Here is a 24,461-nt window from a genome sequence, read left to right as displayed (position 1 = left end):
GGGAACCATGTTTTCACCAACCCTCAGACCACAGCATATTCCCAGAGCGCACATTAACACTAAATGAGCCGACATACTCCCACCGTCCTCAACCCGCTGTCAGCCCATCTGCCACCAGCACAGCTACAGACACCAAGTACAACACAGTACATTCAGACGCGTTAGAGGGCAAATGGACGATCCAAAATGTCTTCAGTGTAAATGATCCCACAACTAAAAGGATCGGACTCAAACTGTGCTGCTTCTTCTTGGTTAATCAACCAGGATCAAGTGGCCTCCGTGTTCCTGTCATCAGGACTTTCCCCCAAGACGTTAAGATAATCAACACAACTTCATTGTAGATCTTGGTGTGTCATCCATATACTTCTGATGTAAAGATTAAAATAGTTAAACAGTTCATGCAGCATTTAACTACCAACCTTGATAAAAACTGACATTCAAGCGGTAGATAATGGTCTCTGTCACTTGGTGTTTTATTCTGTATTTGGCAGTAATGCATGAGACATAAGATGAACATTATATGTCACACACTGGGGAAAATCCATGTTACTGCGTGAGAATAAGGCAAACAAGGTTAAAAAGATAAAACTATAGCGATATGAGTACATACAGCGGAACCAGACCACACAGTCCCGGGTCGTCGCCTCGACTCGTCTTCTGTTGTCATCTGTGTTCAGAGTCTTCAGAGAACTTCAGCAGGTGGCAGGATCCTGAGCTGAACCCGAACCCTGAAGTTCGAAACAGTCAAAACTAATAGTCCAGCCCTCGTGTGTGAGCTAGTCCAGTGCCCCCCCCCCATGTCTGCCAACAAGGTTGGATGAAACATTAGTTTGTGACTCCACAACAGCTGTCAGAACCGAAACAAGAAGAACATTTGACCAGAGCCACTGCACAGGGTCCACAGTTGGTACTGAGAAGTAGAAAGCAGACTAGAATGTGCTGAGCAATGCCAGCAGTGCTGATATCCATCCAAAGCCAACACAACTGTAGTTACAGGTCCGGTAATACTTGATCAACCCTGTTTCTAGGATCTAGCAGCTGAAGATGTATCTCCTACAGCGCAAGAGTCTGGAAAAGGGCAGAAGCCACTTGGGCCTGAAGTGATGCTGTCCCAGAATCACGGCGCCGCTTCTGTGTGTTTATAGATGAAATATCTGCACACGTCGGATAGAAAACAGTTGGCAGTTTACTGAGCATCTCAGGTGTTTCACACTAATTGGTTTTGGGTAATACGTCATGTATAAGTGTGTGGATGCTAATGACCTTTGACCTCTGGATCAGTGAGGGAGAAAACCAACAGCAGAGAGGAGCAACAAGCAGAGTTAATGTGCATTCAGAGGACAATAAGGAAGTGGAGGCCTGAGGTCTTCTGGAATAAAACAGATCACAGGATCTCGACAAAACACCAGCGCAAACTACCGGTCTCCACCTTCGTTTGATCGCACATCTGCCACTGGCCCTAGTAGTGATGTTACTCCACACATCTGCACAGAACCAGAACCACCCCACCATCAAGTTACAGAACCACAGCATTAGACTACGAAGGCTGCTGTTTACCTTTAATTATCCTATTCCAGTTAAACATTGAAAATAGATTTGCTACTTTTACTACCGTTTGTGTCTGCTCTTAGTTTCATGCTTGGTGAGACTTTACAACATTCTGTGTGAGGATGAGTAACTACACACCAACATACTTTTGCTCAACAATTAACCCAAAGGCACACACAGATCACACATCCCTGTCTGATGGAGGACGGCTGCAAAGAAGTCACACGCGTACAGGAAGTAGAGAATGAATCTGAAGGATGGGAAAGTGTCCGTGACACAACTGTATCAAACGCTGCAACCAAATCTGTGCGACAGCGACAACACGCGGCAGCCGCAGGATTGCGCTGTGGTGCAGAACGTCAGCCTGAGGAGGAGCTCTTCCTTCAGGGCTGAAATCTACAGGAACCTGAAGGCGGAGGAGGAGCGAGTTGCAAGGCTGAGCTTCTGTTGGATCAAATGACGGCAGTCGCGTGTTCCAGGCGTGTGGAATGAAACTCGACCAGTGCAGTCGACCTTCGACTCAAAGATAAACACACGTCCGCCCACACGGAACCTGTGCGCAGTCAATGCAGCTCACAAGCAAACGCTTGTTCAACACAGAAACCTGAAACCCGTGTTTCAACACATGACAACGGGGAAAAGCCCAAAACGTCTCCACAGAGAGCGTGACCTTTGACCTGCCTTTTAGAGCTGAGTCGTATTAAGACAAAGCAGCAGAAATGATCTGCTGACGAGGACAAGGGAGAGAAAGCACAGAGCAACTGTGTGACGCCCTCAGGTGTGTTCGTACACGCAGACGCCATGTGGAGCCAGCGAGCGTTGCTTGGCAGCCGTCCTCACGATGACGGATGGCGTCAGAGCGAAGGCGGCATTGCGCCGAGCTGCAGCTCACATCAGTAAACGCTGATGAGGCGCTTTTTGCCTGCTCTATTGGGCCGAGCACAATCACCACCGACGGGTGGAGATGGATCTGAGAGGCTAAAGGTCAAGTCCACAACAAAGTTCAACCACCCTCACAAAGCTAATATTAATCAACCAACAACGATCAGTTCACATTAAAAACCTCAACTGAGCAGCAAAGGATAAAAAAGGTTCTATTTCATTAGAGCTTTGTATTTCTGGAGACGGTTCTCTTTCTCACACAGTCCCAGATATTTCATATTAAAGGCTATCACGCGTGTCTGTGCCTCCATGTCACTAAACTGTGTTGTCACAAAGCAGACCCTCGTTAACCCCCGTCCCGAGTGAATTCATCAGCGGGACGATGCATGTCCTCATCATTGCACGGAGACTTACTGCATGCAGGCTCTCTGGACGTCTACAGAACACAAGAACCTAATGCAGATTCTATCAGCATGCTCTGTGCTATCGATGCCAGGCGCCCTCAATCAATAAAGAGGACAAATGGAAAAGCCTCCCAACCAAAGCTCATCTACTTCCTAACTAACGTGCGGTGCCCTGTGCACATGCACTCAGCTTCAACAGGCAAAACAATAGGCTGTTATTGGTCCCGAGCTGCAGGACGCACACGCTTTAAGTGCCTAAATCAACAGGGCCGTTTTCCTATTGATCCACTGGGCAACAGCAGCAAATGATGGACGATGCTCCGAGACGAGCTCTGAATAATTACACTTTATACGAAGAGGCTGCTTCAGACCTGATGTTTACTCTGCCAAGTCTCTCTAGGTGTGATTCGCACAATGAATACATAAAACACTCCACAGGCGTCAAAACGGGCCTTTAGGTGCAGGTGCTGCGCTAGAGAGGATGTTTATGGGTTCAAGGGCTGTGACATCATCAGCTTCAGTCTCAGTCTTGGCATCACCAAGAGCATGTGGTCAGAGGATCCAAGTCCCTTTTTGGGGGTTCAGGGAGCTGGAGGAGACACTTAGAACCTACGCATCTATTGTTTAATCGTGGAAACAATAGAAGCAGTGAAACCTGATGATTTTTACTTCTTTCCACATTCTTCACTGCCAAAATCAGGTACCATCAAGATTTCAAAATGAAGTTTCTCCTACATTAAATCAGTATTTTGTTTTAAACCCAGTAGAACCTCATTCCTCAGCGACTGCAGACAACAGCAATGAAACAAATCGTCCAATCAGGCTTATTGTTACGATCCAATGTAAATCCCAACTCACATGGAATCTGACGTGTCGGTGAACAGTTGGATGATCCACACAGGAACCAGCAGCTAGAAGATTTAAACATACATTTATAAACGGTTTCATAAAAGCGTGTTTTGAACACCAGCACTGTCTCTAATGTGTATTTAAATGATGCTTATTCCCCTGATATGTTTGATGGCCTGTTAAGTGTTTATTAGGAAAAAATCCGGAATTGCCGGAATGTGACGTCACTGATTGGCTATTAGCCCGCCAATCTAACATCCGGGTCAGTGAGTTAGAACAGAAGCGTCAGTTCTGCTAACATTTAACTAACCAATATGTTGTCGGTTATGTGGTTGTTTACGAAGCTCCCGTTTTTTTAATAATCCAGCATAAATCCAGATTCCAGGAAATGGCCGCCATCTGTGGACCACAAGTCGACTCTTCCTGAGTTTAACAGTACTTGATCTGTCTGAACTGGTTGGATGACGTGTAGTTTTTACATTCAGCTGTAAAAAGGGGCACAAAACTAGACTCAGCTTTAACAACGGCTCATTTTCCTTCTTCGCCGTTTCAGTCCTTACACCCGTAAACAGCGCCCTCTGTTGTTGACGCCTGTCGCAGTGACGTTTAAGGACGTACAGTAGGTCCGTTACCGCCACCTATTGGACCGGAGAGGGGCGGGAAATGAAAGACAGAACATGTTCACCTTTTATTTAACATTATTCTATAAATGATAGAATACAATAAATAACGACACAGAAAGCTGGCACTCTGTTCAACTCTTTCATTAAACAGAGGCAGATGTATGTGAAACATATTGTCTTCTTTAACTTCAGTCTCTATTGTTAATATAAAACGTTACTCCGTAAAATAAATGTTGTATAGATCTTAAGGTTAAATAAAGCCGAATAAATCCTGTAGTCCACCAAAACCTGTTTATGGAAAGTAGAAGAATTTTAGTTTAGATTCAGATAAAGATAAAAATAAAGCATTTCATTACAACAAGACGCGGTTTTCTTTACTAAAACAGAAACCACACAAAAACCACACAAGCTGCAAAGATGACATTAACCATCGACATGACTCACGTCTGCCATGAAAGTCCCCAAACTCTGTCACCAATAAACAGCATGAATGGATGTTTTTTGGTTTCACCTTCCGTGTATGTGACTTTCCACAGCTTCCTGACCACTTTCCTCAGTTGCCTACTGTGAATCTGACAGTGATACCGTTATGTGCTGTTTCCTGTGAATCCCTCAGACTCTAACATCAACCGTTAAAGCTACCATACAAAGTAATTACATGATGACTTGGAGTTTGGTTTGATCACACTCTAAACATGGCTCGACTAAGCTACGAAGCAGCAGCTGCACAGACTCTGTTCCTCACATTTTATTTCATTTATTTTTGATTTACACTATGGACGTGGTACCGTCCATAGTACAGCAACTAAAAGAGAAACGCACACCATGCATCACTATGCATCACCGAGCTCTTCCTCTTCCTGCTGACGTCCGTTATACTCAGTCCTGGAACCAGTCATCTGCTGCTGTTGGTTCTGTTCACCTGGGTTGTTCGGATCAGGATTGGGGTGAAGGATGTCTGGATCTGAGTGTGTGCCTGTCTCGGGGGGTGGCTCTGTGTTTGGAACCACTTTTGGCCTAATCCTGGTTCTGTCCATCGCCTGCTGTAGCTCCGTCTCTACTGTTAGCTCCGCCCCACTGGGCTCTACCTGGCCAACAAACCCAGTGCATCCTGGGCAGCTCCTGATGTGCTGTGGCCCCTCCCTTCTGCCCGTGGCCCCCCTCTTTAACCTGTCTCTGTCTCTGAGTAGGACCTGCTGGTCCTGGCACTTCAGTTTGCCTGAAGCCCGCTTGCTCTTGCGGTTCTGATTGGCTTTGTCTCTCTGGATGTGGATCTGCTGGGCTCTCTGCAGTGCCAGTGCAGCCAGGTCTGAGTGAGATGACGTGCTGTCAATCAGCCTCCTGCCCAAAGCGAGCGGCCTGACAGGCAACGTCAGCCTTAGACGCAACCAGAACCGAGACTGGAGAGGTTCGGATCGAGCCCCTCGCCATGACACGGTGCTGACAGCAGCCTGCCGTACCTGAGCCGCCTCCACACAGGGCAGCTTGCTCACTGAGCGGAGCACAAGAGCGACGATGGAGGCCCGGTGGCCATGCTGGAGGTACAGACCCAGACGACATTCCAACAGGCTGAAGCTTTTATCTGCCAGGAAGTCAGGACTGAGGACGAACAGGAGGCGTCGGCTCCGCTGCATCGACTGCAGGACGGACTCCGACAGGTCTGACAGAAGACAGATGGACAGAGTCAGAACAATTAGACAGCCTTCAGCTCCAGCAGTAGTGGTACTCGTACCCTTTACTCTGACCCGCTCCCTAAACCATCAGACACTGATGGACGCACAACACTGAGTCCTTGCAGTCGGGGGTCCAGATGTCTGAACTCCACCTCCAGACGTCCTGACTGAAAGCTCCAAACAGCCTCCTGTTCTCTCACATTTGTTTCAGCTGCACTTATAGTAATATTTTTGCACCTGTAAATGTCTTTCTCGTGGTCAACTCCGAGCACAGACTCAGTGATGTGGTACAGGAAGTTGCACCAAATAAGGAGATGAAAACATATTTAGAAATGACATATTTCAAATGGGGACAAAGTCCCACAGTGGTGATTCTGGTGCAAGAGAGGAATTTATTCGTTAGATATGAATGTTTTCCTCTGCGTAATCACAATAATATAGGACAAATGATAATAAACTGTATTTTCTACACACAGAATGTGCAGGGATCTAAATTGTACAGCAGGAACGTCTTCAGGATGCAAGCTGCAGCGGTTAAAGGAGACAAATGACATGTTTGAGGAAAAATATTTGTTATTTAAATTTAATACTGAATCTTTCTGGACTTCGTTTAGAGTTCAGTGTTACATCGTCCTCAAACCTGATGCTTTTGCGTCTGATTCGAGACTTTGGCGGATTATAAAGCACTTCATGTGGTGCTGCTGCCTTCAGGGAAACAACCGCTAACTTCACTCCACGCTAAACAAACACATTTGCTTTTGTAAACAGCCATTTTTCAAAACTAATTTTTATTAAGAAAATCTACAACACTGACTTGACTCAAAAATGCCCGAAGATGCACAACAACCCAGTTCCAGCTGAGCCAGTTCTTCACAAGCTTTTAAACATCAAACACACAGAGATAAGGTGCAAATGAAGCATGATTCATGGTAATGGTTCAGCAATGATGACTGAAGTGGAAAATGTGAGAAATGTCTCCAACCCCGGAGCTGGAGCAAACGTGGAGGTCTGTTGGCTCCATGTGTGGATCCTCCCATGGCTACACCACGGAGCGGAACATTGTCTCGGGGCACTTGGTGGCGCTGATGAGGAGGCCCGTCTGGGAGTGTGTGCTGTTCTGGCTGTGCAGCCTCAACAGAGCTGCATCCTCCTTCTCGCTCTTGCTGCTCACCCTCCTCACAGGTAGCTCCACCCTCAACCTCTTCCAGAAGCGGGACGTCAGCTCACTGGACTTGTGCTCCTTCCATCGGACCAGAGTCAGCGCCACACGGGCCCTCCTCAGCTCCTTGACCCAGCCCTTCCTTAGAAGCGGCTTGTACTGGACCAGGATCACCCGCAGGTGCCCGCCCCGTGCCATGCTGTCGATGCCAGCCTTCAGCTCCAGCAGAGCCTGGGAGCCCTGGGAGGCGTAGCCTGGGCTCAGCACCACCAGGAGGCGCCGGCTGCGAGCTACGAAACTCAGAGTCTCATCAGTGATGGCTGCAGGGAGAGAGGGGGGTTAATGTGGATGGACTAATGAATGAGTGATCATGAATGAGTGAGCGGAGGGAGGGATGGATGGATGGATGAACGACTGCATATGAACAAATGACGGATGGATGTTTCGTGGCTACAGTGTGTGTGTGGACTGAGCACTCACTCCCTCCTGGCAGACTGTCTCTGTCAAAGATGCACACAGAGTAACCCAGCTGGTTCTCCAGGACGCTGCGCAGCGTGGACAGGACAAAGTGCTCGTCCTCACTGTTCCTGGCGTAGGAGATGTACACGTCGTACTCCTTATCGTCTGGATGTGACGCGTGCACACACACGGACAGGCACAGACACACACACACACACACACACACACACACACACACACACAGACACGCAGAGACACACAGACACAGACACACACACACACACACACACACACAGATACACAAGACAGACCAGACAGAACATACAGACATAAACAGCGACAGACATGACCAGACCGAACAGACAGACATAACACAACTCAATACACACAGATAACACACAGACACACACAATAGCACACACACACACACACAGAGACACACAGAGACACACACACACACACACACACACACACACACACACACACACACACACACACACACACACACACACACCAGTTAATAGACCATGGTGACGAGCGAATGCTGTGAACTCAGGAAACCACCGTTCGGATTTCACATTTGAGATGTAAATGTCAAGTTAAACATCTGTGGAAACTTTTGCGTAATACTTATCTAAATGCTGATGTTCGTGTAAACTACAACTTGCTGCCTTTATCTCAGACATTTCCTGCCCCACATGCTGACGACACACTGCTCTGCATGGGTCCGTCTCACTCTAAGTGTAGGTTCTCTTCTATATCCCAACTTTAGAACCAACTTCAGTCGATATTTTCCTGTCTCTGAGTTGAAAGCTTTGCTATAACTCTGCTGCTAAAGGTTGATGGAGTAAAACTGGCAGCGTGAGGAAAACATTCATTCTCCAGTGTAAGGTTTAATAAATAAATGCTAAATGCTTCCAAACTGCTGCCGGACAAAAAGATCGCCATTAAACTCAAGAAATAAAATTTGTATAAGGAAATAAAAACTGAGTGAGTGAAGATATTTCAGTCACATGGCAAAAACTACACATCGCGTTTATTACTGGTTTCTCTCGACAGCAACAGTCATTAATAAAATTAAGTCCCTCTTTGAAACTCACCCGTGTGTCGCTCGTCGGAGCCAAACCAGGAGCGATAGAGCAGCAGCAGCTCCAGCCAGAAGACGTGATAGACGACGAAGAGAAGCAGCATGAGGACGAGGGTCACGCCGAGACCCCAGCCCAGCTCCACCGACGGCAGAGACGCTGCAAGAGAGGGTCCAGAGCACAGTTAACACACAAAGACGGTAGCGAAGCATCTGGAAGCCCAGCCAGCGTTACACACACGCTCAGACCCAGTCCAACAACACAAAACACGAGACACGACACATGAAACCGAACCCGTCTGTGCTGAGGAACAGCGATGGCAGCGGTAACATGGTCGGACCGGGACGCCGACGAGCCCAGAGAATGAAGCCAAGTGAAGTGTGATCAGTGAATGAGGATGCACACAGTTCAGCTTGATTTCACTGCAGTGGCACAACACACCTTTTACAATCAAGGTGTGGGTGAAGGTCAAAGCAGGGACCAGCACAGACAAAGCAGCCCAGGCTCCACCACCACATCAGCAAAGGCTGAGGCAGTTTAACCACGCGCGTTCTCCTGCTCCTCCTCCAGACGTGAATCAGTATCTGATGGATTTGGTTGAAACCGTTTCAGATGAGTTCAGAGTTCAGCTACGCTTTGAGCTTCTCATTCACTGTGCTCTGTTGTGGGCGGATCCTGCAGTGTGGTGGGATACTGCACAGAAATGTCCAGCCAGGTCTTAGTTCAACTTCGCTATTCATTGATACAGTCAGAGGACGAAAGCAGAACGCAGCAGAACCTCCTGCGTCACAATCAGCGTCTGTTCAGTCAGTGCAGGAAGGTTCCCACGAGCATGAGCTCATCAGAACCCACACACATTCCAAACACATTCAACAGAAACAGCCTGAACACGTCCAAGAGCCAAGGGATGAAAGTACGATGTGTCCGACCTGGCTTCAGCGGCTGTGTAAAATCTATCTCAGCCTCTAATACACTGTAATAAGAGCGTGATGATATGTGACAGGTAGAAGTTTAAAGTATCAGAAAATAAAATCCTGAGTGGGAGGAAACGCTTCGGAGCCGTTGGCTTCATCCTCACCTTCCTCCTGCAGCTGAGCTCGGCGCGTGTCGAAGCCTCTGGCGTTCCTCACAGAGCAGTTGTACTCCTTCCTCAGGTCCTCCACCTGGAACCTCTGGATGATCAGCAGACTCTCCTCGGTCCGGTCCCCAAAGTCGTACTTCACCTGTCTACAGATAGACAGTCACACACGTGTCAGAACTGCTAGTTGACCTACAGCCACGCCCACCACGATGAGGTCACACACAGTTGATCTACAGCCACGCCCACCACGATGAGGTCACATACGATGACCTACAGTCAAGCCCACCACAATGAGGTCACACACGATGACCTACAGCCACGCCCATCACGATGAGGTCACATACGATGACCTACAGCCACGCCCACCACGATGAGGTCACACACAGTTGATCTACAGCCACGCCCACCACGATGAGGTCACATACGATGACCTACAGCCACGCCCACCACGATGAGGTCACACACGGTTGATATACAGCCACGCCCACCACGATGAGGTCACATACGATGACCTACAGTCACGCCCACCACAATGAGGTCACACACGATGACCTACAGCCACGCCCACCACGATCAGGTCACACACGGTTGAGCTACAGCCACGCCCACCACGATGAGGTCACATACGATGAACTACAGCCACGCCCACCACGATGAGGTCACATACGATGACCTACAGCCACGCCCACCACGATGAGGTCACACATGTGTCAGAACTGCTAGTTGACCTACAGTCACGCCCACCATGATGAGGTCACATGGTTGATCTACAGCCACGCCCACCACGATGAGGTCACAAATGCCACTGGCTGTGAGGGACGTTTTTTCCTACCTGTTGTCTTTGGAGAACCGGTGATCAGCAAGTTGGTCCACCGTCTTCCCATCAACTGTCCACCAGATGTCCCAGGTCCCAGACTCCAGGTAGGGGAAGAGACCTGTGCACTTCAGGCGCACCTCCGTGTCTGACAAGAACATAAAGATGTATTGATGCCAAGAAAATGCTACAGAACAGGACCAGGTCCTAGTGTGAGCAGGACACAATGACATGAAGTCACCTGGCTGGTGACCCGTTTAACGAACCTAATCCAGCTACTCCTTCATGACAGCGTGATTCTAGTTCGCTTTTTGTGCGTGGAGCCATCGCTGAGCGCCTGAGACTCGCAGCACACATCCTACAGCAGCTCAGTGAGCTCTAATTGGCTGAGATGAACAGCCAATCAGAGCCGACGCTGCCATCACGCCGTGATGAGACAGAGTCTGGCTGTTCCTGCCTGTAGGCTTTACTCTGGGACGTGTGACTTGTTTATGACTCCAGCTCCCGCAGCCTCCACCAATTCTGCACGGACAATTAAGTTTTCGAATGTTGAATCTCCACGGAGCTGCTCTCAGGAAAACCAATTTAAAAGTTGTTGGGGATGTTCAGCTTCCCCATCACTGTTATGTTCTAAGAGCCATGCTTTAGGGGGATGAATCACAAAGACCCAACACAGGTCTGGACCAACTGAGCCGTGAAGAGTCCATCAAACGTCACCTGAATGCGCCATTACGCCACACGGAGCAAACAGGTTCAGTGATTCTGACCTTTGACTGCAATCATCAGTGCTAAACTGTGTTGCTGGTGGTGGGTACACATAACATCACACAAGGCCCGAGTGGACCAGCGCCGGTTCTGCTGCTCACCTAGCTTCACAGTGAACACCTGGTTGCTGTTGGGTTGGAGGATGCTGGGTTCTTTAGGCAAAATAGACGGATCTGGGGGAATCAGACAGAACACAGTGTGTGACTGTGGTACTGGGTTTAGTTCTGGGTTTAGTTCTGCGTGTGGTTCTGGGTTTGGTTCTGGGTTTAGCTCTGCGTGTGGTTCTGTGCATGGTTCTGCGTGTGGTTCTGGGTTTAGCTCTGCGTGTGGTTCTGTGTGTGGTTCTGTGCGTGTTCTGCGTGTGGTTCTGGGTTTAGTTCTGTGTGTGGTTGTGTGTGGTTCTGTGTTTAGTTCGGTGTGTGGTACTGGGTTTAGTTCTGGTTTTAGCTCTGTGTGTGGTTCTGGGTTTGGTTCTAGGTTTAGCTCTGTTTGTGGTTCTGGGTTTAGTGCTCGGTTTAGTTCTGTGTTTAGTTTTGTGTGTGGTTCTGTGTTTAGTTCTGTGTGTGGTTCTGGGTTTGGTTCTGGGTTTAGCTTTGCGTGTGGTTCTGTGTGTGGTTCTGTGTGTGTGGTTCTGTGCGTGTTCTGCGTGTGGTTCTGGGTTTAGTTCTGTGTGTGGTTGTGTGTGGTTCTGTGTTTAGTTCTGGTTTTAGCTCTGTGTGTGGTTCTGGGTTTGGTTCTAGGTTTAGTTCTGTTTGTGGTTCTGTGTTTAGTTCTCGGTTTAGTTCTGTGTTTAGGTTGCGTGTGGTTCTGGGTTTAGCTCTGCGTGTGGTTTTGGGTTTGGTTCTGGGTTTAGCTCTGCATATGGTTCTGTATGTGGTTCTGGGTTTAGTTCTATGTGTGGTACTGGGTTAGGTTCTGTGTTTAGTTCTGCGTGTGGTTCTGTGCATGGTTCTGCGTGTGGTTCTGGGTTTAGCTCTGTGTGTGGTTCTAGGTTTAGGTCTGTGTGTGGTTCTGGGTTTAGATCTGTGTGTGGTTCTGGGTTTGGTTCTGGGTTTAGCTCTGCGTGTGGTTCTGTGCATGGTTCTGCGTGTGGTTCTGGGTTTAGTTCTATGTGTGGTACTGGGTTTAGTTCTTGGTTTAGTTCTGTGTGTGGTTCTGTATTTAGTTCTGCTTGTGGTTCTGTGTTCTGCGTGTGGCTCTGGGTTTAGTTCTGTGTGGTTGTGTGTGGTTCTGTGTTTAGTTCTATGTGTGGTAGTGGGTTTAGTTCTGGGTTTAGCTCTGTGTGTGGTTCTGGGTTTGGTTCTAGGTTTAGCTCTGTTTGTGGTTCTGTGTTTAGTTCTCGGTTTAGTTCTGTGTTTAGGTTGTATGTGGTTCTGTGCATGGTTTTGCGTGTGGTTCTGGGTTTAGCTCTGTTTGTGGTTCTTGGTTTAGTTCTGGGTATAGTTCTGTGTGTGGTTCTGGGTTTAGCTCTGTGTGTGGTTCTGTGCATGGTTCTGCGTGTGGTTCTGGGTTTAGTTCTATGTGTGGTACTGGGTTTAGTTCTTGGTTTAGTTCTGTGTGTGGTTCTGTATTTAGTTCTGCTTGTGGTTCTGTGTTCTGCGTGTGGCTCTGTGTTTAGTTCTGTGTGGTTGTGTGTGGTTCTGTGTTTAGTTCTATGTGTGGTAGTGGGTTTAGTTCTGGGTTTAGCTCTGTGTGTGGTTCTGGGTTTGGTTCTAGGTTTAGCTCTGTTTGTGGTTCTGTGTTTAGTTCTCGGTTTAGTTCTGTGTTTAGGTTGTATGTGGTTCTGTGCATGGTTTTGCGTGTGGTTCTGGGTTTAGCTCTGTTTGTGGTTCTTGGTTTAGTTCTGGGTATAGTTCTGTGTGTGGTTCTGGGTTTAGCTCTGCGTGTGGTTCTGCGCGTGTGGTTCTTGGTTCAGCTCTGCATGTGGTTCTGCGTGTGTGGTTCTGTGCGTGTGGTTCTAGGTTTAGCTCTGATTGTGGTTCTTGGTTTAGTTCTGGGTATAGTTCTGTGTGTGGTTCTGGGTTCAGCTCTGCGTGTGGTTCTGTGCGTGTGGTTCTGGTGTACTCGTGCTGCCTCACACACTGCCGTGACGTTGATGCTCCTGGTGAAGCTCAGGCTCCGCCCCTTTCTCAGGTAGCTCACTGTGCACAGGTAAATGCCCTGGTACTGGATCAGCATCACGTACACCTGCAGACTGGACCCCACCTGCTGCCGGTCGCTGTTCCAGAACGGATACGGGTCGCACCTCTGAGACACAACATGGACCCTGTTACACAAACGCTTGGTTCTGACGGCCCAGTTTGTCGGAAGCGGTCCGGTCTCATCGAGCGCGTATTACCGGGCCGTCCCTGACGTGGTACCAGGCCACGCTGGGCTCGCCGTCGGCCATCTTGGCGGCGTCCTGCAGATGTGGACAGTGCAGACGCTTATCCTCCTGCATGGGAATGACCACCTGAGCGGGCTCCACCGCTCCCTGGGGCGGACACCTGTCTCCCAGCGCCGCCCCGCCGGGTAGAACCTCCAGGTGCATGGTGATCTTACTGCAGGACGACTTGTTGCTGCAGGACACAGACAGAGACGTCATCAGAACCAAGCATTTATGTGGGACGCAGCAGAGCGGCGCCGGAGCCCGGCGGTCACAGGGTTCTAGTGCGACGACGAGCCGAGAGCATCAGGAAATGGGTCGAGTTGGTGGGAAATGGATCCGGGACCAGCAGTCAGAAGCCGGACCCGGACGCCGGGTTTGACCGAAACAGACGAGTGAAAGCGCCACTGCTTTGACGTTTGGATTTATTACAAGTGATGACGTCATCAAAGAGGAAGAAAAAAAAGAGAGAACCCGGTCTCAGCCTGAGAACCCAGCGGTCCCGGACGCGCTCATCTACCGATCCGGGCTCAGACCCAGACTACGTCAGACACACATCTGGGTCCGTTCTAACATCAACAATAAGTGTTTACTCAAACGCTCCCTGGAGTTCATCCCAGAAATTCCTTTTCAACGATTCTGCCAAAATCCAAAATAGAAGAGTCTCTGTGACCTGTTACTTCACACAGCAGGCGCTGAGAAGCCGCTGCTGTTAGATATAAAAACACACAACTACTGGCTTCGTCCACACACGTGAGGTAAACTTTCATCATCCAGAATCAACATTATCGTGTGATCAGGCGGAGAAACGTGACCATGGTCCAAAAGCCCTGGTTCTGGTGCAGCTCAGAAGTTCAGGGTCTCACAGCAGATCCAGCGCGTGTCTGCTCCGCGCGCAGAGTTCTGACCGTGTTCTGTGACCTGGACTCATGCAGCTCCGGCCCGGTGCCGGCTCAGCTGCTCTGAACCGGGTCTGTGGACCCGGTCCCTCTCCTCGGGCTCTTACCGCAGCATGCAGATGTACTGGCCGGCGTCGGCGGCGCTGGCCGGCTGCAGCCACAGTCTCTCTCGGTCCTTGCTGATCCGTGAGCTGAGGAGCAGAAGCATCGTTCACTCATCAGAGTCTAAGCGGGTCCATTAGAACCATCTGAGCGGGTCCATTAGAACCATCTGAGCGGGTCCATTAGAACAACATTAGAACATCAGTCACTGACCCGACCTGGCTGCGGTTTTGACCCCGGTGCCACTTACCTGAGTGAGATGGGCTGCTCCAGGTCGTGGCCCTCGGGCACGCGGTACCAGAACAGGTTGTGACCCGTGTTCTGGCTGGAGGTGTAGTTGTAGACGGACGGGTGGGAGAACAGAGGGCAGGACAGCCAACCGGGCTGGCCCTCCACCACCGACACCGCCTCCCTGGACACGCCCCAGTCGTAGCACATGGGTTCTGAGACGGGACGACAAACACTAGGTCACAGCACCAAGCATGCTACAGGAAGCCCGACCGGACCGGACCGGACCGGACCCGACCCAGAACCAGGAAAACAAGCAGAAAAAGTCGTGGCAGATGTAATAAAGCTGTTTTATGGTTGTGTGATTAGAGTTTGACAGAGCGAACGGGAAGAGGAGTGGAGCCTGGTTCTGATCCAGAAGCTTTTATGTGAGAATCAAACAGAGCTTAGTGGATGTCATCGTTAACTGGCGCTGTCATTACACTTCAGCTCCACATTAAACCTCCGACCCACGGTACCGTACTGTAAGTGGTGCTCTTATCTCTGGAGATCCGGATTCTGACCCGGACCTTCACACTGAACCCAGCAGTCAGAGCATGTTAGTGTCAGCGGGAGAAATAAAACAGAAATAATAAAGCTCAGCATGTCATCAGTTGGTCTCAGATCATCAGAACCTCAGAGAACCCACCAAATCCAGAACAAATTGATGGGTAAAACCCTGGAACCCAAACCAAACCACAGGAACAACCTCCAGAACCACTGGAACTGGATCACTGAAGGCTTCTGTCGACTTACACCGACCAGAACCAGAAGCGGGTACCGACCGCGACCCGTTTCAGACTGATGAGTGTGTGTTGGTAATTGAGCTGTCAGCTTCTCCTTGCTCGAGTATTAGTCTTTCTATTAAAACGCTGCAGCATCGACGTCATTGTCCTCCTCCTCCTCCTCCTCCTCCTCGCATCCATCCCCACTAATGGCTGAGCCCCCCGCACTCTCTGGGCCGCTGTGGGGCGGCCGCCTCGTCTCCATCCATCCGGTACCTGCTCGCTGCCCCAGACAGCCTCACAAACGACCCTGGTCTCCTGGGACGCGGCTGCAGCTTTAATTAACCCTGCGCCGCAGAAAGAGGAGAGCTCCTCCTCCTCTCCTCGCCTCCTCCTCCTCCTTCTTCTCCTCCTCCCTCTCTTCCGCCTCACCCTCCTCCTTCCCCTCCTCCTCCCCCCTCTTTCTCCTCCTCCCCCTCCTCCTCCCTCTCTTTCTCCTCCCCCTCCTCCTTCTTCTCCTCCTCCCTCTCTTCCGCCTCCTCCTCCCCCCTCTTTCTCCTCCTCCCCCTCCTCCTCCCTCTCTTCCGCCTCCCCCTCCCCCTCCCCCTCCTCCTCCCCCTCCCCCTCTTTCTCCTCCTCCTCCTCCCTCTCTTCCGCCTCACCCTCCTCCTTCCCCTCCTCCTCCCCCCTCTTTCTCCTCCTCCCCCTCCTCCTCCCTCTCTTCCGCCTCCTCCTCCCCCCCTTTCTCCTCCTCCTCCCCCTCCTCCCCCCTCCCCCTCCTCCACAGGGCGGAAGGTGAAAGAAAAGCAGCGTCAGGATCCTATTTCACATTTGTAATAAACGAACCCTGGCACATTTCGCTGCCGTAGACGCTCGTCTCCCGAGCGGCGCCGCCGTCGCTGCACTCGGCTCGTTGAACTGGCGGTCATTGATTTGTGGCCTCTAACGAGCTCGGAGCAGCGGCGCCGGCTGTCACGTACCTGTCGGGTCGCTGGACTGACTGATGGCTGGAGAGACGGCAGCGGCTCCGATGAGGAGGAAGACGAAGGTGCAGAAGCTCGACGGCCTGAACACAGACGGAAACAATGGTTCAAAACTCAACCACCAGCGGGTTTTAGAGTGACGACAAGCTGCAGCTCTGACCTTTGACCTTTAGGATCAGATTAGTTCATGCTTCTGGATAAAGCTTTTGTTCTTAGAGTAAAGCTTTGATATAGTTTAGTTTAAAAGACATTTGTGTAATTTAGTGAACAAACAGGAATTAAACAGGAACTAATAGACTTCAGACGGGACGTGAGTTTCTGGGTTTTCGCTGAATGACGGCTGCCGGTATCGGCCCGGTCCGGTCCGAGCCGCCTCCATAAATGTGCTGCGGCTGCAGATGAATCTGGTCGTTAAGGGAGACGGATGGATGACGGCTCCACCTCAGGTCCTCCTCTCATGCTCCGTGTGTTTGTTCAGGCACCTGCTTTGTGCGGTTCTGCCGACTTACGTCCCGCAGCAGCGTCTCAGACACTGAGTCTGTTGGACGTCATTGACCCATAAAGACAACAAGGGTTTTAGAGGTTTTTGTTTTAAATGTAGAAAAAAGTGACATTGATTAAAAAACTAAAAGTCATTATTTAGGAGAAGAAGAGGAACATGAATCTGAGGACGGGGATGAAAACGAGAGAGAGGGAGTCACGGTGGACTCAGGCAGAGCTAGTGGATCCAGGAGGCACATCCAGAACCCGGCCGCTCCATAGAACCGTCCGTCACATGGCCGTGTCGAGTCGGAGAGATTACTTTTTTAGGTAGGAAACCCCCACTCAGGACGAGGCGGTCGCCGTTGGCCGGCAGCGCCAGCACAGGGCAGCTGATGGGTTCTGTCTGGCACTGGTCCCAGCCCGGCGCCGGTTCAGATCCCTGTTGAGCTTAACATTTGAACATCTGAGCCTCGTGCGAGTCCGTTTCCAGCTGACACGTGATGAAGATGATGAAGACGATGCAGGTGGACTGCAGTGTTCAGCCGTGGTCCTGCTGATCGCTGCAGAGTCTGAGCTGATCTGATTGACAATAATCTGATTATTGGACTGGATCGATAGGAACCACTTAACTGTGGCAGCAGATGCTCGCTCGCTTCAAACAGGGAACCTTGTCACAAAGTGACCTCGAACAGTGCCATCGAGTTCTGACATTAAGCAGCGTGAAGCCCGGTCACCATGGCCCAGAACCGGTCCGCTACTGGAACAGGTTTTACCTGGTTCTGCTCCAAGTGGACCTGGTCGGAAGGATAAACTAAACCATGATTGATGGATCAGTTTAAGGCTCATTGGACTCGTTTTAATGTGAACAAATCTATTTCATGTGTTTTTTACCCGATTCTCAACCGCCTCCCATCAGATCTGAGTCTGATGTGAATCACACAGACCCTGGATCAGCACAAAGCGCGGAGCGAGCCGAACTTTGATGCTGCCATTGGCCGGATCTCAGGTTGTAAACGGTACGCTTAGTTCGGGCGCAGGACGGCGAAACTGGGTCCCGTGTTCGTCCTAATTCTGATGCGTCATCTAAGGACGCTGGTTGGTTCCGATCTCATCCATATAAAACTTGTGATATGAGACCTTTGAAGAAGACGACACGACGCAAAACGAGCCACTGCGCTGCACATTTCGGATGTGTAATAAAGCAAAGAAGTTCGGTCCGGCACCGCTGGTACCAGCATTAACAGAGCAGCGGTCCACACGGATCATTAAATAGAAGAAGCAGGACTTACATGGCCGCAGGCAGGACGGGCTCCTCGGCTCTGTTCGGACGGGTCGAACCCCTCCTGCTTCGACAGCTGCGTGTCAGGCGTGTGGGCGGATCCGCTCCAGGCGGGGCGGAGCGGGTCAAACGGAACCGAACTCCAGTTCTCCGTCCTAGAGCGGACCGGTGATCCACGGACCGATCGTGGCTGTAAATCTCGGGGAGCCACGGAGCCGGTGCCGCTGGTCCGGGAAGCGGTCCAGGAGCTCGAGGAGCGCGGAATGTGGTCACGTGCTCATTAACTGATTAGAGGCGAGTCGGACCGACAGCTGTTGACAGCTGGACTCTGTCTGAAGAGGAAGCGTGTCCAACGAACACAAAAGTTCCAGCACCTCTGTGTGTGTGTGCGTGAGTAGGAAGTAGAAGTTGAGTGTGTTCCGGTTGACGCGGCTCCTCCTCTGACACTTTACGACACCAAGGGAGTTCCCGACGTTAGACGCGCGCACACACACACACACACACACACACACACGCACGCACGCACGCACGCACGCACGCGCGCGCGCGCGGAGTAGAGTGCAAACATGGGCTGCAGTACTGTGTACTATTGCAGTAGTTAACAACAACAATAATATATTCTATAACACAATATATATGTGTATATATATATATATATATATATATATATATATATATATATATATATATATATATATATATATATATATATATATATATATAGTTTTTTTTCTTCAGGCACAGTGGACAGATAGAGCTGGGTGTCAAAGCTGTGAAACTGGATACTGAATTTTGTGTAAGACATTGTGAAGGGGAAGGAGGTAAATAATGAAGAGGAGGGGCCCCAGCACCGAAGCTTGAGGGACACCAGTAATAACCAGAGAAGGCTGAGACCTAAAGGTTTTCAGTTGAATAAACTGCAGTAGTACTCTACTACTCTACACTACTGTGTTCTATTAAAGTAGCATGCAGTACAGTACAGTAGTACACAGTGTGTCCTGGGCTGCACACTGTCCATGGAGGAGGTGGAGGACAGAAGGATGCTGGTGAACTAGCATCCATCATGGAGAACACCTCCACCCCTGAACCACACGGAGGCTCTGAGCAGCTCCTTCAGCACCACTGTTACAGCCACAGGCAGGAAGGAGCTGCTGCAGGTCACTGCTCCCACAGACATCACACTCTACAACACAGCACTGCAGTGACACAACATGTACCTGCACGGTGTACTAATTCATTATCATCATAACAATATCAATGTGCAATATCTTTGACTTTACACTGTGAGTAAGTAAAGATGTGCAATAACCTCATCTACCGTCCATTTGCCACACATTATTTATGCCGTAAGCCATGCTGTAGATGTGCACAATAGTTTTCAAAACTTAAGGTTTACTTTAGTTTTTAATATTTTTTTTAAATTTACGTTACGTTACGTTACGGTGATGATTCAGGTCAACGTCGCTTCAGTTACAGACGTGAAGTCATTCATGAAGTTATGTCTCCACCTGGTGGCGACTTTCTGTAACAGCACGGCAGCCTCACCGGGCAGGTAGAGGTTGGTTCCGGTTTCACTGCCCTCGGCTGCTTCTGGTAGATGTGTCGCTTTTTCTTTCCAATTCTGAGCTTGTGCTCTGACGTAAATCTGATCCAGGTCCTCTGCTCTAGAAGCCTTCTCATCACAAGACGCCTGTGGAATGATGAGTCATGGTTCTTCATCATGACACAGCACAGCCTTAGGTTTGTCTGCTTCAGACAACCCGCGGTTCTGTTGGATCAGGCTGAGTGAATGTAGAACTGCCTTGGACCTTCTTGTAGTCACTGTGGTGTGATGTGTTTGAGGACCCTGGTTTAAATGAAGACAAGGCATACGCTCATGTTTCACACGTTTTTTATTCATCTTTTCATCCTGCTGCAATTTATTTGCAATGGATTTTCTAATATATGATGCAATATATGAAGGTGTCTCAGAAAAGGTGCAAACATCAGCAAACTCAAAGACAAATCCAGACGTTTCAGGCTTCAGTCCTCTGTCACTCAACAGACATGACATCATCACTTTGACACGACATCATCATGTCAGCAGTTCTCCTGCTTCCGCTGCCTCCACGTCTCAGCTCACTTACTGGAAATACAAACAGTTTCACCATCCCAGAATGCATCAGTCCTGTTGAAACCCTCTGGTCCGGGTGGTGTCAGAACCGTTATTAGTCGTGTCCTGCTGAGCTCAACCTGTGTTAAAATGATGGTGAGGACATGAAGGCAGAGATGCTGTATCTGCGACCTTAAAGCCTGGTTCTGTTGTGATTCTACAGCCTCCTCATCCAACTACAGCAGCTCTAGAACAGAAGTCAGAGAGGACACTACTGCTACCGCCTTCTCTTTGTGTGGTTTGGTTCTGTAACAGCAGAGAACTGGACACAGAACTCCTATTGGTTCTACCCAAAACCCCAAACTGGAAGACTTTCTCAGAGGCAGTACGGCGGCTTGTGATTGGTTCAGTCCATCCTTCCTTTTCCCATCGTCCACATAACCCACAAAACATAAGATTCAAACAATAATCCAGCCAATGGGCGTCGGCCTGTGTGGCCCCGCCCCCTGCCACTCACAGCATGCGTCACAGCTCAGCTGAGGAAACATGCAGAAATGAAGCGAGTGTCGTCAGCTGATGGGAGACGGGTTTCCAGAAACCACCTTCACACGTCTCACACGTAGAGGAAGAAAACATCAGAACTGCAACAAACCACCGCGGCCTCATTCTGACACTAATCAGTCACCTAATCACTGCGTAGACTTGTTTCCTCACGTCACGAGTTTGTAATTGTGTTCTACTTCGCGGTCTTCGGGTGAGTTTTTAAGAAGCAACATGTGAGATCAAAATCAAAAATACTAAACTTGGAGCCACATCCAAAAGTTCACTGACACACAACAGCTCTGCAAAAACAAAGAACAAACATGCAAAGGTTTCAAATCCTGAAGACACTTGAAGTAAAGATTCTGGCACGAATAGTTTTCCATACGATCTGACACGAAGCCATGCAGCAGCACGAGGCGAAGGCGATTTCTGGAAACCTGATCAGTAACTCAGAGACCAGACGAGTAAAGGCAGAGATGTTCTACACCCGTCTGTTCTGTCCTGCCCTGAAACACGAGCACAGAGCACGCAGGCGCGTCTGCGTCTGTGTCTGCGTCTGCGCAGACGTTCGGCAGCAGGGGGACCTTTCACTGCTGCGACCAGTTCCTTCACGGTACAGAGCTGAACAGAGCAGAAGGTGGTGATGAAGATCAGGGCAGGAGGGAGTGATACAGCTCTCCAGTTTCAGGGCAGTGTTAGCGTGTTACCAAGCCCTCCCATCAGCTGACACCTGAACGCATCATGGGCCACAGATGGCACACCATTTAATACAGATGATGGGGCTTTGCTGTGACTAATGTCTGTGGCTGATTATTAAAGGCTGATCATCAAAATGACGAGCGTCACTTTTATTATTGGTCTGGTTATTTCTCAACATGCTTCGATTGTACAGACAATAACACGTGAAGGCGCCGTCAGAGGTGGCGACGGACCAGGACCGCGTCCAGCCGGTCCTGGGGGACCTGCACTACAGCAGTGCTGCTGAAGGAAGGGGCTGATGATGGAAAACCTGCTAAAACCAACATTTATTTCCTTTCTTCGTTGTGAACTCTCTTAAATGTTTGTGCTGTTATTCGCGAAGAAAACGGCAAAGAAAAACTTTGCAGCGACTAAAAGGACGAAGACGTAGAGGACGGAACACCCTTAAGGCTGCTCCGGCTGCAGGTTCTCGCCACCTCGACATCGTTCACGTTTAAACTGCTAAATGGAGTCGACCCGACTCAGTCCGGGTCACATTCACACAAACAGCCACGGGGCATCGCTTTGGAGAAGCCTCATGCAAGATTCCTGCTGCAATTTCCCAACACTGGGAAACACTGAAGGTTTCATCTGGTCAGACCCTGAACGCAGCACAGAGACGTCTTTCTGACGTCTGGTGTTGGTCAACACAGACAGAAACCTGCAGTGTTGTCCTGTGGTCAGCCACAGTCTGACCTGGGTTCAGACTGAATCCCAGACAGAACCAGACCAGATCCTGGACGATCTCCTGCAGGAAAAGCAGCAGGACGTTTCAGGATTGATGCCCCGACCCACAAACCAAACCACCCACACAATGTGGCAGCTAAGGAAGACAGAACCAAAACTCTTCTTTCTGATTGGACAGAACAAGATGAAGAAAAGGAAGAAGAAGCGCGGTGGGGAAAGTGTGAAGGTTCCTGCATTCACTAAATGAAAGGCGGTGACGTTTCTACATGGCTTAAAGCTTTAGAGTTCGGAGCGCTCGCTCCACTCCAACATTTTGTCAGCATTGTGACAGAAATGATGATGATTACGATGTGGTGATGAAGAGTAGCTGTGCTCCTCCTGGTGCCGTCTCAGCAGGGCTTTTTGCATAAATTGTAAATCATCATCATCAGTGTCCTACTTTTCCTCAAACAAGCCCCTCCCCCTCCCCCCTCCCCCAGTAGAATTAAAAGATTTCTGATGAGCAAGGAGATTTTTTTCTTTGTTTTCGCCGTCGTCCCGTCGTCGTTGGTGTGGTTGTCGAGCAGAGGGAGTGTTACAATGGGAGTTCGCCTCCTCCTCCTCCTCCTGCAGGGGGCGCTGCAGGCTATGACCCCTCCCGGTCTGTGGACGCGTCCTGCTCCGCCTGCCGTCGCTGCCGCTCCAGGCTCCTCGCCCGCTCTTCGCTGTTCATCGTTGGGCTCCGCGAGGACTTCAGCAGCTTCTCCTCCAGCTCGTGCAGCGACGGCTCCTTATACATGCACACTGCGAAGAGAGCAGAAGAACAAGTGACCTCAGGTTCGCAGCTGTCGTCATGGCAACGGCTTTGTGCAGGGCTGTCTGAAGGTGGAATGAATCAAAATCTGATTAAGAAATCAAAAGATAATTGCTGTCACAAACTGTGTTAACTTCACGTGAACTTCATCTTCAGGTGATTTGATCGACCTGTCAGATGTTTGTTAACTAAATCACCTGCAGCCGTTCACCTTCTATTTGGGGAGTGGGAGAAAGAGAGAAGTGGAAGAAGAGAAGGAACCAGAGGAGAAGTCTGACTGGGGTTTCAGTTGAAGGACACGAAGGAAGAGGATGGACAGAGGGGCGGGAGGAGGGGGAAAGTGATATTTGAACGATATTTTTAAATGAAGATGGAGTAGCAGAGCAGCTGAAAGCAGAGACGGAGCCTCATGTTTCCTGTTAAACCTCCATCTGTGATATTAGAGCTTCACCTTGTCCTGAAACTCAGAGGAGGAACCTGCAGGACGACCTCTGCTCTCAGAACCCGGCGTCACCTCTCAGAGCCACCTGAGCCCGAGTGAATGCTCCAGTTCTCCAAGTCTCCAAGTCCTCTACAAATGTCTGATTTAGATGTCTGATCTACTTCTGTGTCTAACAGTATTATGATTTGCTAATATATTGTAATAATTTACTAGACAACAAACAAAGATAACAATCAACAGTCAGTTTTTCTCTTGTACAGTGAGAGAGTCAGAGGTCAACAGCCTCTGAACAGACTCTCGGGGGCAATTTAGTGTGACCAATTAACCTAATGGACCGTGGGAGGAACCCGGAGAACCTGCAGAGAACCCATGTGAACACAGGGAGACCATGCAAACTCCACACAGAAAGGCGCCCGGTTTGAATCGAACCCAGCAACTTCTTGTTGTGCGGCGACAATGCTACCCACTGCACCACCGTGCCGCTAAAATAAACAGCAGCAACCAAATATCTTGATGGTAAATCAGCAAATTTACACTCATCTTTAAGCTAAGCCAGGTAAGTCTGCCTCTAGTCTTTGTGCTGTGCTACGCTAATGCTAGGCTAATGTGTTCCCGCTACCTCCAGTCTTTGTGCTGCGCTAGGCTAATGTTAGGCCAACGCTAGGCTAACGGGTTCCCGCTAGCTCCAGTCTTTGTGCTGCGCTAGGCTACCGTAGGCCAA

General features: G+C 49.7%; 3 protein-coding genes across 5 annotated transcripts in view; all 3 read right to left on the bottom strand.

Annotated features, from left to right (window-relative positions):
• Positions 1–4,358: 4,358 nt before the first annotated feature.
• On the bottom strand, positions 4,359–6,063 carry LOC129605044 (uncharacterized; the record flags this gene model as incomplete). Its single annotated transcript, XM_055514171.1, has 1 exon — positions 4,359–6,063. A coding segment is annotated over one exon (924 nt), but the record flags the coding sequence as incomplete, so codon positions are not given.
• Positions 6,064–6,748: 685 nt separating this feature from the next.
• On the bottom strand, positions 6,749–18,864 carry LOC114868316 (interleukin-1 receptor accessory protein). Its single transcript, XM_029171781.3, has 12 exons — positions 18,456–18,864; positions 16,681–16,766; positions 14,959–15,151; positions 14,714–14,797; positions 13,681–13,900; positions 13,421–13,589; positions 11,444–11,515; positions 10,596–10,725; positions 9,761–9,909; positions 8,698–8,841; positions 7,619–7,762; positions 6,749–7,458 (listed from the first exon to the last, which is right to left on the bottom strand). Coding segments are annotated over exons 1-12 (1,833 nt in total). The 5' UTR covers positions 18,458–18,864; the 3' UTR covers positions 6,749–7,018.
• A 1,455-nt stretch (positions 18,865–20,319) lies between these two features.
• Positions 20,320–24,461, bottom strand: part of LOC114868052 (fibroblast growth factor 12-like) — a 16,949-nt gene continuing 12,807 nt past the window's right edge. For all 3 annotated transcript variants that reach the window (XM_029171362.2, XM_029171361.3, XM_029171360.3), the window contains exon 5: positions 20,320–23,288. In XM_029171362.2, the coding sequence (XP_029027195.1) occupies positions 23,131–23,288 (158 nt within the window). In that variant the 3' untranslated portion in view covers positions 20,320–23,130. The remainder of the gene's footprint in view (positions 23,289–24,461) is intronic.

This window comes from Betta splendens, chromosome 13, assembly GCF_900634795.4.
Source record: "Betta splendens chromosome 13, fBetSpl5.4, whole genome shotgun sequence".
NCBI classification, from domain to species: Eukaryota; Metazoa; Chordata; class Actinopteri; order Anabantiformes; family Osphronemidae; genus Betta; species Betta splendens.
Note: the sequence above shows the minus strand (reverse complement) of the source record. Positions and strands in the feature narration are given on the sequence as shown.